The following is a 17,188-nucleotide window of genomic DNA, read 5'->3' on the forward strand; positions in this document are numbered from 1 at the left end:
CATTTGAGATATGCTGTGATTGGTCCATCTGAAGTTTTACCGAAGTGGAAGGTAGAGGACGCAGACTGGGATAAATTCAGTAAGGGCGTCAAACTAGATAGGGAGTTTGAGTCATTTCATTCTCATCTAGATGCTTATGATTATTTTATTGAATCTACTCTGAAGAGTGCTGAAGGCTCTATTCCCAAAACAAAAAGGAAAACCTCGTAGACCTGCAGTTCCCTGGTGGAATAAGACTTGTGGTATTCTGGGGAAAGTTACTAGGAATTGCTACAGACGTTACAAAACCAGTGGCTCTCCTCAGTCTAAATTAATCTACAAACGTGCTTTAGCCAAGCAACGGCGCTTTTATAAGAAAGCCAAAAGAGAAAGTTGGCTTTACTATATTAATGGAATAAACTCAAAGAATCCACTGAAAGTGGTGTGGCGCAAAATAAGGAAACTGAGTGGGAAAATTGTTGCGTCACCATTACCTTCATTAAAAATAAATGACACTCTGATCACAGAGCCCACTGATGTTGCCAATGAGCTAGGAAAAATGTTGTCTAAAGTTTCCAGCGCCAACAATTATTCTTGAGAATTTCAAAATATTAGGAACACTGAAATGCTTATATACCTCATAGACGATGCCAAAAAATATCTACTCAAGATTATAAACAAAATATGGGAAACAGGAATTTTCCCTAGTGACTAGAAAATATCCATAATTATTTCTATTGTAAAGCTAAATAAAGATGCTTCCCTAGCCACCAGCTATAGACGAATAGCTCTTACCAGTTGGGTGTGTAAGCTCATGGCGAAAATGATAAATACTAGATTAGTTTAGTACCTAGAAACCAAAGGATTAATACTATCACCATTTCAATTTGGTTTCAGGAAAAACTGCTCCACCCTAGAATCCTTACTGAGGCTGACCAACCAAATCCAGCAACGATTTGCAAAACAATGTCAGTCCACTGGCGTATTTTTTGACCTGGGAAAAAGCGTATGACACTGCCTGGAGAATTGGCATCATGAAACAATTGCACAAGAATGGCATATGTGGAAAAATGATCAGATTTTTATATTTCTTTTTAATGGATAGATTTTTAAAGGTAAAAGTGGGAAACTCCTCCTAACCTTTTGTGCAGGAGGACGGAGTTCCCCAAAGGAAGCGTTTTAAGTGTAACACTTTTCAGTGGCAATAAATAGTGTGGCTGAAAAAATCATGCCTCCTGTTAAATGCTCACTTTTTGTCGATGACCTTGCAATATACTGCATAGGATATGATTCATTGTCGATATGTAAACGTCTGCAAAGGTCTAGTAATGCTATTACTAAGTGGGCTGGTGGGAATGGTTTTAAATTCTCCTCTTCCAAAACAGTTGCAGTAAGATTTATCAGGTGCTGGCGTGTGGAAGAGGTTCCCACATTTAGTTTAAAAGGATCTATCATTCCTTATTAAAACGAATTAAAATTTCTGGTGATGATTATTGACCACTAATTAACATGGACCAGCCACATAAATGCCCTAAAGATTAATGTAAAAAAATCTCTGAATATTTTAAAGGTTGTTTCTGGATTTAGTTGGGGGGCGGCTGTTAAAGAAAACCCTTCTGAGGCTATATGACTCGCTGTGTCTATCTAAGCTAGACTATGGCTGTCAGATCTATTCCTCAGCTTGTAAAACCAAGCTAAAGGAATTGGATGTTGTACAGAACATAGGGTTGAGAATATGCTCAGGGGCTTTTAGAACTTCGCCTGTTGAAAGCATATATGTTGATACAGATCATCTTCCCGTGATCTAAGAAGGCAAGAGCTAGGGTTGTGATACATGGCTAGAATGAAAAGTGCTCCCAAAAATCCCTGTTTTCAAGTACTCAAGGAAACAGACTTGCGGAATTTCTCTGGCACAAGAGCTTCTAAACCATTCCAAATTCGACTGAACGAGGATGTCAGGGATAACCATCTCAAATCCCAGAGAGCCTGGAAGTAGGACATCCTGTAAATCCTCCTTGGCTTATTCCAGAAGCATTAGCATGCAAGAAATCACTCATCAAAAAGGATTGCACTGAAGAAGAGATTAGAAGAAAGTTCTTGGAGCACAACGTTACCCATGCTAATTATGTGAAGACGGATGTGATTGTTGGGTGTGCTGTTATCCTTGGTGATACAGCATACACAGCTAAATTACCTGACTATGCATCAATATTTACCTTGGAATTAACAGCCGTAGCCTTTGACCTAGATTTAGTTCTTCAAAGTAATGACACTAATTTTGTCATATACTCAGATACTAAAAGCACTTTAGAAGGTATTAAAAACTTTAATAGCTTTCGTCCATTAATTCAAAAAGTTCAGAAGTAGCTGTTTCGTATATATTGTCTGTGTCTGTTGGGTCCCTTCTCACGTGGGAATTCGCGAAAAGGAGACTGCAGACGGGGAAGCGAAAGATGCTAGTGTTTTACCAGAAACAACTTCAAGAAAAATGCCTCATACAGACCTAAAAGGTCCTGTTAGGTCTTATGTATTAAGTAAATGGAACGAAAGGTGGACTTCTCCTCTTCTTGCCAACAATAATAAATATAAGAATATTAGGAAAAATATACTGCCGTGCCCTTCGTCATTCCAGCTTGACAGGCGAACAGAGGTCATGTTAATGAGATGAAGGATTGGGCACACTTATTTAACCCATCAGTTTATTTTAGAAGGAAGCAGCCCACCAGTGTGTGCTTACTGTGACGAGATACTAACAATGGAGCACATTCTGATGGTTTGCCCCAGATATTTTAACCAAAGGGAAAGATATATTCAAGGTAAATCCCTCTCGACTATTTTAGGAGATGAAGCAGATATTTCGGCTCTCTTCTCCTTTTTAAACTGTATACAAATTTTCAATAACATTTAGTTTTTTCTTTGTATATCACACCACACAGATTCTTAAAGACATTAAACTATTTTTGATATATATTAAGCCATTCATTAATTTTCATAGTTTTATTGTATGTATTTTTCACTTCTCATTTTATTTATTAATCATTTCTTCCACTAATTCATCAATTCATTTACCATAATTTAATTTATTTACCCTTCATTACGGCGCTGAATGGCCTTCTTGGCCCCAGTGCCTGGGCTTTTGCCCTAAATATCATACATCCATCCATCCTAGCATAATTACATTAATTGATGAGTGATAGCTTGAAGAGGCTGCTTCAGAAAAGCCATATATGAGGAAAATATATATAAAGTAATCTGTCGCCCATATGTAAAAATCATGGCTGCAGGAACAGGAAATGATACTTGTTTCTTTTCAATGACGTATGAAACCAAGTGTACACTAGTTAACAATGTGTCACACTATGTAAGTGGTTTCTCGAAAGGTCTTTAGCTTGTGGAAAATTTCCTGGATAACTGGAGCTGATTAGAACATTCAAATGTCCTCCAAAAGTTATAGTCATTGCTAAATGAGGCTAGTGTTATCACTCTCAGGCACAGACAAGGGTAGACAAAGATAAGCAGATGCTATATTCTTTTGCAACAGACAGACAGGTCTCTAGCTTAAAAAATTTTGTTCTTTGAAGGTTTTGGCAATTTAGACAAGGGGAGAGAAATATGGACAAGCCTCCCTCCTTGGAACATTAGAATGACTGTTGGTGTCTGTCGCTTTTCACTGTTTTGATAGATGAATCTCTCTTTGCTAGTAATGGTCAGATTTTGGGAATAAAATAGTTCTCTTCTCTTCATCCCATGTTTTCTGAATTTGCGTGGATACCATTGTTGTATCTTCATTGAATAACTAATTGGTAAAAAAAGATTACATTGAAGATTTTCACCCTCAGCCTGGTGAGGACAGCCACTTTTACAACTGGGTTTATGGGCACAGGCAAGATTCAGTTGGGTAAGGGTGTTTCAAAGATTTTATTCATCTATATTTTTACAAAAATATTTTGAATTCTTCAAACTCAGAACTTTTTGTAGTTTGTTCATTTTCTTGTCCAATATTTTCCTGTGTATACTCAACACACGTTCACTAATGTCATTAATTACATTAGGGAACATAATTGATAGAAGCCTGATTTTCCTCGTTTGCAGTATGCTAAAGAGCATTTCAATAGTGCCTGCCTGCCGTTTTGTCGCATCTCCAAACGCATGGTTTTTAGCACTCATATCCCAGCGATCGCACAACTGTCAAACCCTTTTTTTTACTTTCTTATGCACCAGAGAGGACTCTTAGCACCCCTATTTAATGTCTCTTGCCTCTGTTTTATTGTTTTTAAACTTTACAGAGACTGCAGATGATGGATGTGATCGTCTTCACTAATTGTTTTTCAGAAACTCTACACCGGTATTAAGTTGATAACTTCAATGAAAGAATATGAGGTAACTGTGAATGTTTAGAAAAATGTAATTATTCTTTTGGGGGAATAAAGGGTATAAGACACTTTAGCTTGGCAGAAATAATTGGTGATCTTTGGGAAAGAGTTGTTGTAATGAAGACTGTTGTATAAAAAAAATATAGGTTTCCATAAATCACTGTTAATGACTTTTGTTCTGAAGTTTTCTGCAGTTAACATAACAACTGTTTATCTTCCAGGTTCATTTCAATCTATTCTCTGTCATGGCTACAGCAGTACTGGCAGTAGAATTGATAGCTAAATTCAAATGAAACTGAAAAACTGCAAATACATAAATATATATGTTAGCTTAATTATGAACACATAAGTAATGAAAATGTATTGAAAAATTTACAGCACCTAGCCTAGTAAATCTAGTAAGACATCAGCAGTTGACGCTATAACACTTTACAGTCAACTAATCAGCCCAATAAATCTGTTTATATAGGGCTACACTAATTGTAAATGAGAAAAATAAAAAAACTCCACACAGACACAAATACAAAATGAAGAGACACACAAAGGCAAAAAACACACAAACAAACGTGCAAATATATAACAGTAGGCATCTTCATAAACCATGAGTGCTTCACTATATTTTTGTTCTATGCTACATATAGATCAAATTTAATCGGTTTAATGAGCAAATTTTATAACTCGAGAGTCTATCTACTTCCTCATCTTTACACTTATAATAATAAACTGTCCAATTTCATACAGGTGGGAGTTCTGCTAATTTGCGCTACAGATTTCATTCATACAGAGAAAATTTTGAGAATTTCCAAATGACTACAATTGAAAATCATATTAAAAAAACTTCATTATGAATTAGAAAATATTTGTGAGGTCTTAATGAAATGTCTTTTAAGACTACAGCAAGCAAATTAATTCCCCAAAAATGCCCAACACGTTACCATATATTATTTCAAGTTATTAGAATGAAACTTGGGTCATAGCATGACTGCTGGATAAATCTACTGAAAATATAAGTTATACCTTACACAAATATTGAAATAAATTATCAAAAGGTTCAATTTACTGGTTATACTTCCAAATTATCATATCCCAAACAAGCACAATATCTGCTGACACAATGGCAAAATTATCAATGGAATTTATTAGTCTTCTTATAGTATACATGGTGGGAACTTGGGGTACTGTTTCTTCGGGAGGCAGTAATGAACAAGTTTATTCATAAACATGTCCAAGCACTTCCTCAAACACAGACTGATAATATTAGCAACATGGATTTAGATGAACATATCGAACAATAACAGATTCATAAGGCATCACTCAGTATTTATAAATGTTAATGCCCAAAATTCCTACCCTTCTTCATCAGATCACTGTAGGCCCTACTACTGGCTTTAGCATCACCAGCAATAATAAAGAAAATACATTTAGTTAAATGATTAAAAGTAAAGTACAAATCTATTTATGTTATGTGCACAAGAGACAGAATCTAGTAAAGTACAAATCTATTTATTTTATGTGCACAAGAGACAGAATCTAGTAAAGTATACAAATCTATTTATTTTATGTGCACAAAAGACAGAATCTATTATCTTAATCAAGCTAAGCAATCTAGCAACCTTGATAGTGTAAATATAGTCATTCCCGTGCTCCTAAACACAAAAATCATTCACGATATTCAGACCAAAGAAGTAGATTTACATGAATTTGGACCAGTTTCAAAATCTTGTCATAGAATATTATAAAATGGATGGATAGGTCTTAAAAAGGACCTATCCATCACGTGTATATAAAATATTTATCATTCTCATAAACATTTTTATATCAGCTTTCTTAGCGCCTTGGAGTTGGCCTTATGCTCTCCCACTGCTGTGTTGTGCGACATGGGCCTTACCAGCCAGTGACAAGTGGAATTTGGTGTGAAGAACGGTCATTTTCAGCTCAACAGCAGCGAAGAAAAGACATTTTGTGATATTTTGTTGTGTGTGTGTGTGTGTTGTTTTTTCTTTGCCTCTTCCAAACAGGAAGGATGCCAAAAAAGAGATCGGTTCCCTTTCCCCACTTAACCTCTCCAGTGCCTTAGATTCCTCCATGAGGAGGATCATGGACTCAGACTCCTAGATCAACCCAACTCCTCTTGAGATGGGCACTGTCAAGACGACCCCGGCCCCAGAAGACCCAGCACCTGACCAGCGCATGACTGCAGAGTCCTCCACCTCAGATGAAGAAGGATCGTGGAAACTCGTCCAAAAGAAAAAAAAAACAACAAAATGTACATCACATTGTTTTCCAGCATGTACTAAAACCCATAAACAAAAGTGTGAACAAATCTTGAGATAATACTCTGCCTAAACTCAGGGCGATTGCCTCTGACAGATCATTTGAAAAGGCAGCTGCCCTGGAAACAGAAATCCATCATTAACCATGATGGCTAAGTCAAACCTAAGGGATGACTTCAGAATCATCCTGAAAAACCAAGAAACTGCGGATTTCTTGAAAAATGCCTCAGAACTCATTTTTCTTGACTGTGCAGAATGATTAATGAAAGCAATAGTTTGCAACTACTCCACTAACCAACAAATTAGTCCCCTTGAGAATCAACCATTCACTGTGTGTGTGGAGAAAGGTGCATCAGCACTAGATCTAAGAACCCTAATTTAAGAGGTGATATGCACTTTTAGATGACCCATACCCTCTCGAATCTATGAGTCTGGGGATTCTCCCTGGTGGAAGACTATACCGCAGAACCCTTATGGTATTTTAGGTGCCACTGATTCAGGCACCATCAGGAGCAGTGCACAAGTGTTGAAACCTTTGGCATATGCAGTTGTTGACACTCAACAATATACGGCCTGTACAAGTTCAAAGCTGGCCTACCAACCTTTGCATCCCCCCCAAACTGTAGGGAAATCACCACGCCTGGCAGAATAAGTACCCCGTCCAGCTTCAGCACAATTTACACATGCAAGGCAAAATATACAGACCTCCCTCTCCTCCTCCACCTGTATAAACTCCTTCCAATCCTTATCCTCCCATTCCCAATTCTCTTCCTCAAAACCACCATCCCTCTCCAAAATCACAGAGACAAAGCCCACCCCCAGAGAGCAGGGCCCACCTCCTCCCCCCTCCCAGTCTACCCCTCTACCCCAACCTGTCAATTCCCCTCCCAAGCTACCAACTTCATGTCTGCCTTCGACCAAACCATCCAGAAGTTCCTAAAAGGTTCACTGTTTCAGCGATTGACTTCAGGAGAACAAACAGTGATCCCAATTCCACCGCCAGCTCTAACACAAACCCAAATCCCCCTTCCCTTAATGACAGAGAACTGCTGGAGATGCTTCAATGGAACATTTGTGGTGCATGGCTCAAATCTGCACTACTGCAGTTGCAAAAATCCCTAGGAAATCATGAGAACATTCTTCTGCAAGAAACACTCCTAAGAGAACACACATCACATAGACACCATAAGAGGGCTTATAACACTGATCAGAAACAGCATTCCCTCCTCCCCAGTTCCAAACCTAGACTATGGACCAGAAGTAGAGTCATTAAGGGTCAAAATCCACAATCACCAAACAGCACTCCAGAGGCAGATGCACTTTTGGACGCAGCCTCCAGAAAGAACACCCTCATTGGAAGGGATTTTATCAACCTTAAATGTACTTTTTATTCCAGGAATTCACGGAGGTAAAGCTGTTAAACAATTGCAATGAGCCTTCACATCTACATGATGGTAGGCTAAACCTCACTCTTCTTTCAAGAAATATGTAGGAAGGGACAATGTGGGAGCTACACCCATTCTTACCAGCAACCACTTTGCCTTGCAGATAATGCTATGGTTAAGGAAGTTCCCTCTGGCTCCTCTTCTCCCTCCCAGATGGAACCCTGAATTTGCCAACTAGAACTCCTTTGAAAATTACATTATTACGTTGTCCACAGAATGCATAAATCATCCTCTGCAGGATGTCTGCACATTATTACAGGACTTCTTTAACAACATGGTGAGTGCTGTTAGAGTGTCCATGCCAAAACAGAAATACTCATCCACAAACGTAAACCCCAAAGATGCCTGGTACTACAACTCCTAAGCCAAGCAGGGAACACATCCCACACGGATTCAAAGTGTGCAATTCTCACTACAAAGAATCAATCACACACTGAGAATGTGCACAGCCTAACAAGCATAAAAGCTGCAGCCTTCGGTCATCAGAGCAATGGAAGGCAAGTGACACTAAACTGGGTTCCCAGTCAGATCAGCTTGCAATGCAATATCACCCTCAATCAGTCCCTCATGAAAATGAAGCAATATTTTCAGGTACTGCCAGAATGAAGCATGTAGCAAAATTTGTCAGGTCTGCAAAATGGTATGTTGAAAACACCCAGGTCTGCAAAATGGTATGTTGAAAACACCAAGTTACAATGTTTTTCTCTTTCCAGGAACGCACCCAGGAGACTTGCTGTCATCATAAGTAGGCTATGGCTAGGATATCTGTGTACCTGGCAGTTGACCAATGCAGAAAACAGAGCACGCACATACTGTGACCAGGTAGTGGATCAGCCATTAAATCATTACCTGTTACACTGTCTGGAGACCTTTCCATTGAGGCAGAATTTCACAGAGGTCCCTCTAACAAGCACCAAACTGGTAGCACATAACTGAAAACACCGAAGAACTTTCAGCATTCCTCAGCTCCTACCCACCACCCAGGTGAACAAAAACAGGCGCACTCTACCAAACGATACCTAAGATTATTCATCTTCTCACACTAACCTTGTGCCAAATTGTCCCTCTTTTTATCAGGCTGATGCAACACACTTATCTCCACTGAGGCTTCAGAGCCTACACAGAAGCTGTATGGTCAACATCTTCACAGGAACTGACCCTTCATCTCTAGTCTGCATGTGCTATGTTTTCCTTTTAATTAATTGTTCAATTGTTATTAATGTTATCTTCAGTATTATTATCATTGTTATGATCATTAGTAGTATTATCATACTTATCAATTTCCTCGTTTTTACTTGCATCATTATCAATTTTTTTACTCTCTCGCTCTCACTGTCGTCCACAGAGACCCACCCCTTCCCTTCAAAAAGTGCCTCCCAGACAATCATGCTACATTCCACTTCACCATATGACGTATGGACTCCTCTATGAGCAATGCCGTTATGGCATACATAATGTGTAAGAAAAGAACATAATCCATTCTTTACACATTACCAGCATCACCTCCCAGTCACCATGATCATTCCATGTTCTCTTCAACTATGACTATTCTTTTTCTCCCCCTCGCATTCCTCCCTTACTTTTCAGTCTCCTCTTCTTAAGACTGAAACTTCACTCTGCTGTCACTATGCCTTCATTTAAGCTTTTGGCTTTAGCCTATCTTTTTTCTCTGACCTGAATTTTATACCTTTTCCCCCAGGCTCTCCTACTCACTGGGACTTGCTGCTACAGAGTGGTATCGCCAGTGAGTGCATGGGTTGCACCATAAACTGCACTTGCACATACTTTTAATTATCCTTTTTTCATAGCAGAATCTCAATCATCAGTTACGGGCTGATGAAGAGCAAGAGACCATGCCATCTTTTCCCATTATGGAGTTACTTACAGTGAATTTTCTCTACTCTCTGCCATGTGCTCTTTCTGTTTGAATTCACCAGCAGGTCTAGGTCTTCATATATCCCCTTACGCTACGATTTCCTCGGTCTTCGTCCTCCTGCCTCTATATCAACTGGGTTTCTGACCAATTGTCCCTCATCCCTTCTTATCATATGTGCAAAACATCTTAGTTTCTGAGATCTCATTCTCTTTCCCAGCCTTTTGATATTACGTCTCTCTACCAGCTCCTCATACATGATATGGTCTTCCCATTGAACTAGCTCACTTTCTAAGGTCATACGTTTTCCAATTCCTCATTTTCCTTGTCAGTGTTTATTTTCCTGCAGTTTGCATATAATTTTCATTGAATATAGGAAACCTATAAAGCTGTATTTTGATATAAAAAAATTCATAGAGTAGATTTTCAGTTTCTCAACATATTTGAATATAACATTATTATTTTCAGATGTAAAGACTATATGTATTAATTCCTGTAATAATAACAAAAATGGTGAGCACTTTGATGATCTCCTCTTAATATAGCACCTGACTTGCAGTTACCATTTATCTATGCAGTATTACTTTTTAGTCATTGACATTGTACTAATAGTTGTTGATTAAAATCTTTTCAAAAATAAAACTGATTTTTTTTCTACAAACCTAGTACTTTCTACTTCAAATGACAGACTTCTCTTTCCTTCATAGAGAAAGAATAGTGAAATTTCAGCAGCTGTAACTTGCTCACACATAGTGCATTACGAGTGTGCTTCAAATTTATTAGTGGGTCTGTAGAAAAAATAAAGTTTGCTTTAGAACTAAACAAGTTTTATCTTGGAGAGGGCGATCTTCTCATACTACAGAAGAAAAAGGACCTGTGAGATCCAATGTAAAGCTCCTGGGAGGTGGAAGCAACCAAATTTATGGCCTAATTTTAGAAAGAGAGTCAATTTCTGGGTCGTGTCTATGACCTCCTTTATTCTTGAGAGCCTGGGATGGTCTAGGAAGCTTACGCTTTTAATACACTCATAGTAAAATCATATGCTCCCTAGACCATCCCATGTGAGCATTCTGGAATCTATTTTGCATGCTCTCAAGTCTGAGATATGAATGTTGCCATGTAGTTCTGGAGTAAAGAGGTTTATTTGCATAACTCGCCATATTTGACATAGAGTCTTGCAGATCTCCAAATGTGGCACCCATTTCAAATGGAGTCTTGTTCCTTCTGATGGACTGTCAGTCATGTTGTTCCTCCCTGGAATGAATCTGCCTGCCAGAGGAAACAAAGCACCAAATTTCGTTTCTCCTTGATTCATTAGGCAGGCCACTGTAGTGGTAGTTGGTCTTGGCATCAGTCATCTTGAATTTATTAATCAAGAAGAGATGGTAGATCCAGGTTTTAAGACAGGGTTTTGTGGTAATGTCATCAGGGAAACCTTTATCTATAAAGTTCACAATTCATGATCCTTAAACGGAAAAAATAAATTCCAAGTGGGAGAAGGTGTGGAGTACATGCACACCTCCAAGAATTGTTTCTTTGGTGCTCTGTGTTAAAAGGCCAGAAGATACCCTGCCCACCAAAAGTCCCATAAATTCAACACTGAAATCGTCTACTTGCGTAACAAAAAAAGAAGAAGAAAAAATCTGCAATAAAGCCTTTAGGATACTGGGGATGACTTGTGGCGATGAGAAGTAAAGTTCACATCCAAATAAGAATTAGGAGGAAAGCTGTCAGATGAAGGAGACAAAAGGCAATCGAAATGGCTGTCGTTACAAAGAGGAGAGTAGTAGGAATGGTAACCTCTTCTGGAAAAGCCTGAAGTTTTTGCAGGAATGCCAGTGAAGAAAAGACGATGACCAATCATCTGCTGCAACAAGAAGGAAGCTTATATGAAAGACAGTAAATAAGCCTGAAAGCTGCTGGATGAAGGCTCTATTCGAGCACCTGGCACTGGGAGCGTGGTTAAAGATTAAGGCAACAAGAACAGGGGTAACAATCACTTCTCTAATGTACAAAAATGCAAAGACTGGGCAGTCATCCCTTGAACTGCTGCTGCCTCCATCCAAAGAAGTGGGCGGCAATGGGGAAAGCACTTCAGTATCATCATCGTCAGACGAGTGGAAACCGTAGCATGTACAGAGAACCAAGGAACTCTACATCCCTAGTACATGAAACCAAAGAACACTCGATCAATGGCGTTTCAACTTATTCTGCCAAAGCAAGAATCTACAAGTTCAGGGACAATCACTGTGAATTGAAAGCACGTAATTAATTCTGCAAAGTTCCTAGCGAAGCTCTTATCATATTAAGTTACAACTTTGCTACAATAAAGCCAATGCTTACCTCACAGGCTGAAGAGCTCATAATGTCAAAAAGTATAAGAAAAATTTCCTAGTAGAGAAAATGCAAGAAAAATGCTTGAATAAATATTCCAGCATCAGTGTAAGAGTATCTTTAGCAAATGTACTGCAATAATTGTTAATCTGCAAACGTTTTACTTCTAGAATAATGGTTTAGTAAAATTAAGAATACATAGTATTAGAACAAAGAAAAAATCCTTAGTAATCTGAGCTACAAGAGAGCAAATAAGCAAAAATAAACTACACATCAAATAAATAGAAAGGTACAATGTAAAAAAATAATTCAAAATTCTACATGAAGACTTTAGCTGAAACTAATTGACTGTACACACAAAAATAATTAAGGGAGACTCAAGCATATAGCTTGCCAATCCCTAAGAAATGAAAATAGATTAGCAGTGAGCACTTCATAATCAAATTAATATAACTTCATACATCTAAAAAAATTGAGGACAAAAATATATACAAAATGAAAATACATTTACTGACCTAATAGAGGAACCCACTAAGCTAAACGACCTGTAGTTAAAACAAACATTTACCAATTAAAAACCAAAGACACTGTTCAGAAAAGTAGTAAAGGAAGTATTTGTAGGAAATTTACATAACGACTTTCGGCCAGTAAACTGTGCATTACATGCACAATTAAGTATAGGTAGTACATAATTTTTTTTTTAACTGAAGTGTCTGGAATTCATGGAATGAACAATAGGCTATGTTAAATTGATGGGTTCATGACGAGACAGGCAAGAGATCCAATGGTGTGAAGCAAGAACTAGCATCCTGCAACCGAAAACTGATAACCGCCGTTTGAAATGACTTTGTTTTGTTAATCAGTTTCTGAAACATACTATGTGTAAACTTTCAAGGCGAATTTCTATTAAAACACGAGTCTTTAAAATAAAAGGCTAAAAAATAAAGAGATAACAATCTATATCTGAGACCCCAGCTGGTTCAGATTATTACCCATTAATTGAAAAAGGTCTTCATACAGTCTTCATGTCAATTATTTGCAAGATATTTACAATCTATATAGTATAATAATAGAATAAGGGCTCCTAAAAGCTAAATGATTTAAATGCCTACTTTCTACGTAAGGCCAGGACACTTGATAATGGCCAGATTGGTTTAGGGTACATAGTTTCGATGGTTATAATCAAATGCACATAAGGAAAGGCAGTGGTATTTGTGTTATGGGTGGCTGAAGAATAGCATGGAAGCCATATTACTTATCAGACGAATAGGAAGACATATGAAGATAAGGTGGCTAGACTCTAAAGATTAACAAAGGAATGAAATACATCTACACGGATTTCTTTTCGTAATGGATAAAAAAAAATCTAACCAGGCAAAATATAGAATGTCTTCCAATGAATTGATCTATTCATATAATACCATCCAATTTATGAGTTCCGTATTTTATTCGCATATTTGAATGTATAATGACTGATTGATACTGTGAAGAAATGCTGCCCATCAGGAAAGATATTTCAAAAGGAATAATTACGTATATGTCTGTGCTGTGATTATGTATGTAGACTGCCCAATGAAAAAGCAAACACTACAGTAAAAGCTGGTTTGGCTGTCAATACCATAAGAAGAAGTGTCTTAACATGGTTGCAGAGAAATGTTTGCAGTGTTCTCTATTAGCATTCACATTGGTTTTAGCCCATTTAATGCATTGATCTTACAGTTTGCCACAACAGTAAGTACATAAGCACCTGTATACAGTACATGTTACTATTAAGAAGCACTTATATACATGTTACTCATGTCAACACCTAAATACATCATGTCTCACCTATTTCACTTTTTTCTTTCCTTTACCATCTGAAAATAAAGCAAGTTTTTGAAATCTGTTTATTCTGTATGAAGAATTCAGATGACTACAAATGAAGATATTGGGTTAGTATTTGTTGCAGAATTAATTCTTAAAAGTTACTGACTGCGTGCGTTTGTGATAATACAATTTGTACTTTTAACTAACCACCTAATTCAATGTATTGTAAATAGAATACTCTTTCAATAATATCTGCAAGCAAATTACCTTGGTATAATTGTTTGTGTGTTGTGTGTGTGTATGTAGTATATATGTTTATTTCTGTATTCAGAAGTGCAGAACTGAAATGAGTATAGAATATCAAAATTGTTGGTAGTACACATTTAACTGAACTGTCAAGTAAAACCATTTGTTTCTGAACATATGGATACAATAATACATGTATATTCATTATATCTTTATCTTTTCCTGTATTCCAGTTTTCTCCAAAATTAATGAGTGTAGAAATGTAAAACAAAGTGTAATGAGATGCTATGGTTGTTTTCTACCCTCAGGATCATCTCTCCATAAAGTATAATATATATATATATATATATATATATATATATATATTATATATATATATATATATATATATATATATACAGTACATGAAGCTTGTACCCTTTGAAAACTGTTAAGGATAACTGAGTAGTAGTGAACAACTCACAGGTTCTCTTCTAGACCAAAATTAATTGCACAAAGTGAGTAACTTTTAGTCCGCAATACCAGTGCATCCCCCACACTCAAAACGTGGGCGAAAACCTTGATTCGCACATTGTAACTTCACAAAGTTTCTAGCAAGGCCATGTGCTTTTCCATCCACTTCCAGTGAACATGAATAAAAACAACAGTGAAAGAAGGAAAAAGAATGGATAAAATAAGGTCCAGCCAATTCCATTCCTGCACTCTAGCTGGCTGTACAGATGAGAGTCATTACAACTCAACTAGGTAAACTTGAATGGAATCAAAATACAGTGAGTAAATGACACAATAAAATTTCCACAGCAAAAAGAAAAGTAAAAAGATGTCCCATATGAGGTTTGAAATGTGTATGCTGCATAGTGAATTTGAGTATGATTATGTGAAAGTCTCTGAACTAACAGTAATCAGATTGACCAGCAGTACAGCAGACATCAACGAATAATCTTGACTTAAAATGGGGAATAGTGTATCAAAGTTTTAACGCATACTAGAAATGACTGACTTTAAAAATATTAACATCCCATGGTTTCTAACAGGAATAAAAAGGGTTTTCACACCCTTGCAAAGATCAAAGGATTTTGCTCAGCAAAACACTTTGAGGACCACTATTTGGAGCTAGAGTCAATGGCATGTCAAAATACATACACGTAAAATGAATTGCAACTGTCAGAGTGTAAATGTGATTTTCCAATTTATTGCCGTCTAGTAAAAGGCGTATTGTTCCCCTGAGTAGTTATCGCTTTCTAAGCAGTTAAGCTAACAGAAGAAATGAGCTAATTTCAAGCAGAGAATATAGTTTCTGTAATGCTCTAGACTTCGGTAGATATGTTAAAATTGTAACGACGTATAATGCTGAGAACACGTTAGTTTATCAAGATGTTAAGTTACCTTTGGCACATTTACTTAGTTTCAAAGGAAGTCCATTATGATTCTGTTAATCTTCTTCCCAGCTGGTTGCCATTTTTATATGGGGTCGCCGTTTTATAAAGGCTGCTGAATGTATTGAGACAAGATGGCAAAGAGAGTCATGGAAAGAGGAAATTATGATTTTCTTAATAATTTTACATAATATAAAATACATCTCTTCGTGGATAAAGGTTTCTAGGTTGTGTTGTGAGTTTGATATTATGTAATGATTTACTTCTCTGTATGCCTTGTACAGACTATTTCTTGTGACCTCTTGAGTATGCTTTAGCAAGAGAGAAGATAGAGAGCTACTTTAGAGCCTATGACACGCTTTAAGGAGACAGCAACAGAGGAAATATTGACATGCCACTCCCTAGCTCTTATATCGTATTTTATTCGAAATTCCTGATTTTTTTTTCACATATCCTTCCTTCCGGTTCAACAATAATTCCAACTCTTCTACTATACTATGATTTATTTCTGCATTTTTTCCTTTAAGCCCTTTTAGTTGTTGCCGCTCGTAAAAACCGTACTATAAATGCAGTCTTTTATCGGCCTCGTTGGCATCAGCTCATTCCTCACTCACAAACCAAAAGACAACCTCATTTCTAACCCAAGAAATTCATTTTCCTTTCTCTGTTCTCCTGGTGAGCAAGTATTTGAGGTCCCAAGCATCCATCGACTGAATCACCCTTGAATTGCTTTCCAACACATTTGCTAATGTATAGAGACTTACTACACTATGACAACCAACCTCCCACTTGTTGTAAATCTAATCTTCGTATGTAGTACACAGTGCAGGGCTCTTTATGTAACTGTCCTTTTTGGATGCGGAAAACAGGAACCACGTTTTACGAGGCTGATATTCTGGATTTGGACCAACAAAGAGCTGTGGATACCATTCCACAACTTTCTTGCCTAACCAAAATCGAGTTGATAGTAGCGCACTGGTAGTTAGTTACCCAAGGATTTCCTGATTTAAAAACACAGTACTGGTATGTACTGTGTTTTTAAACAGATTAACAGGCCACCGAGATTAAATAAACTGACTCTTAGAGGGCTGACGTGAAAAGGTGTCCTCTATTAAGAAATAATAATAGTTATTTCTTCTTCCCTAATAAACTACAACACATAACAAACTTGACTGGATAAATTGAAAATATTGATTTAGAGATTTATTTGTATTCAAGACTTGATAAGGGGTGTTGGTTAAACAAGGACAGTTACATAAAGAGCCCTGCATTGTGTACTACATACGAAGATTGAATCATATGCTGCCTACCAACGATATCGACATAACCCGCTTTATTCTAGTTTATAACGAATATATTTATGTTATGCAAAGTAAGAAGTCTGTTACCTCTCTGTCCTTTTGCTTTATTCGCTCAGGTAGTGGGTAATTTCCACTTAATCTTACTCTGAGAGATGAAGATTCTCGTAGATTAACCACATTAT

At 37.2% G+C, this 17,188-nt stretch overlaps 1 protein-coding gene across 21 annotated transcripts in view; it reads right to left on the reverse strand.

Annotated features, from left to right (window-relative positions):
- The window catches only part of LOC135220524 (voltage-dependent L-type calcium channel subunit beta-1-like), a 590,813-nt gene that overhangs the window by 13,948 nt on the left and 559,677 nt on the right, over positions 1 to 17,188 (reverse strand). For 3 of the 21 annotated variants that reach the window (XR_010315722.1, XM_064257696.1, XM_064257697.1), the window contains exon 11: positions 14,105 to 14,133. The exons of 17 other annotated variants lie outside the window; for them this stretch is intronic. Coding sequence is in view for 3 of the 4 variants with exons in the window: in XM_064257696.1 (XP_064113766.1) it covers positions 14,105 to 14,133 (29 nt within the window). In the remaining variant the exon portion in view is untranslated. Of the gene's footprint in view, positions 1 to 5,702; positions 5,739 to 14,104; positions 14,134 to 17,188 lie in introns of all 21 variants that reach the window. One more of the 21 variants, XM_064257687.1, reaches the window with a different exon arrangement.

The sequence above is a fragment of the Macrobrachium nipponense genome, chromosome 2 (genome assembly GCF_015104395.2).
Source record: "Macrobrachium nipponense isolate FS-2020 chromosome 2, ASM1510439v2, whole genome shotgun sequence".
NCBI classification, from domain to species: domain Eukaryota; kingdom Metazoa; phylum Arthropoda; class Malacostraca; order Decapoda; family Palaemonidae; genus Macrobrachium; species Macrobrachium nipponense.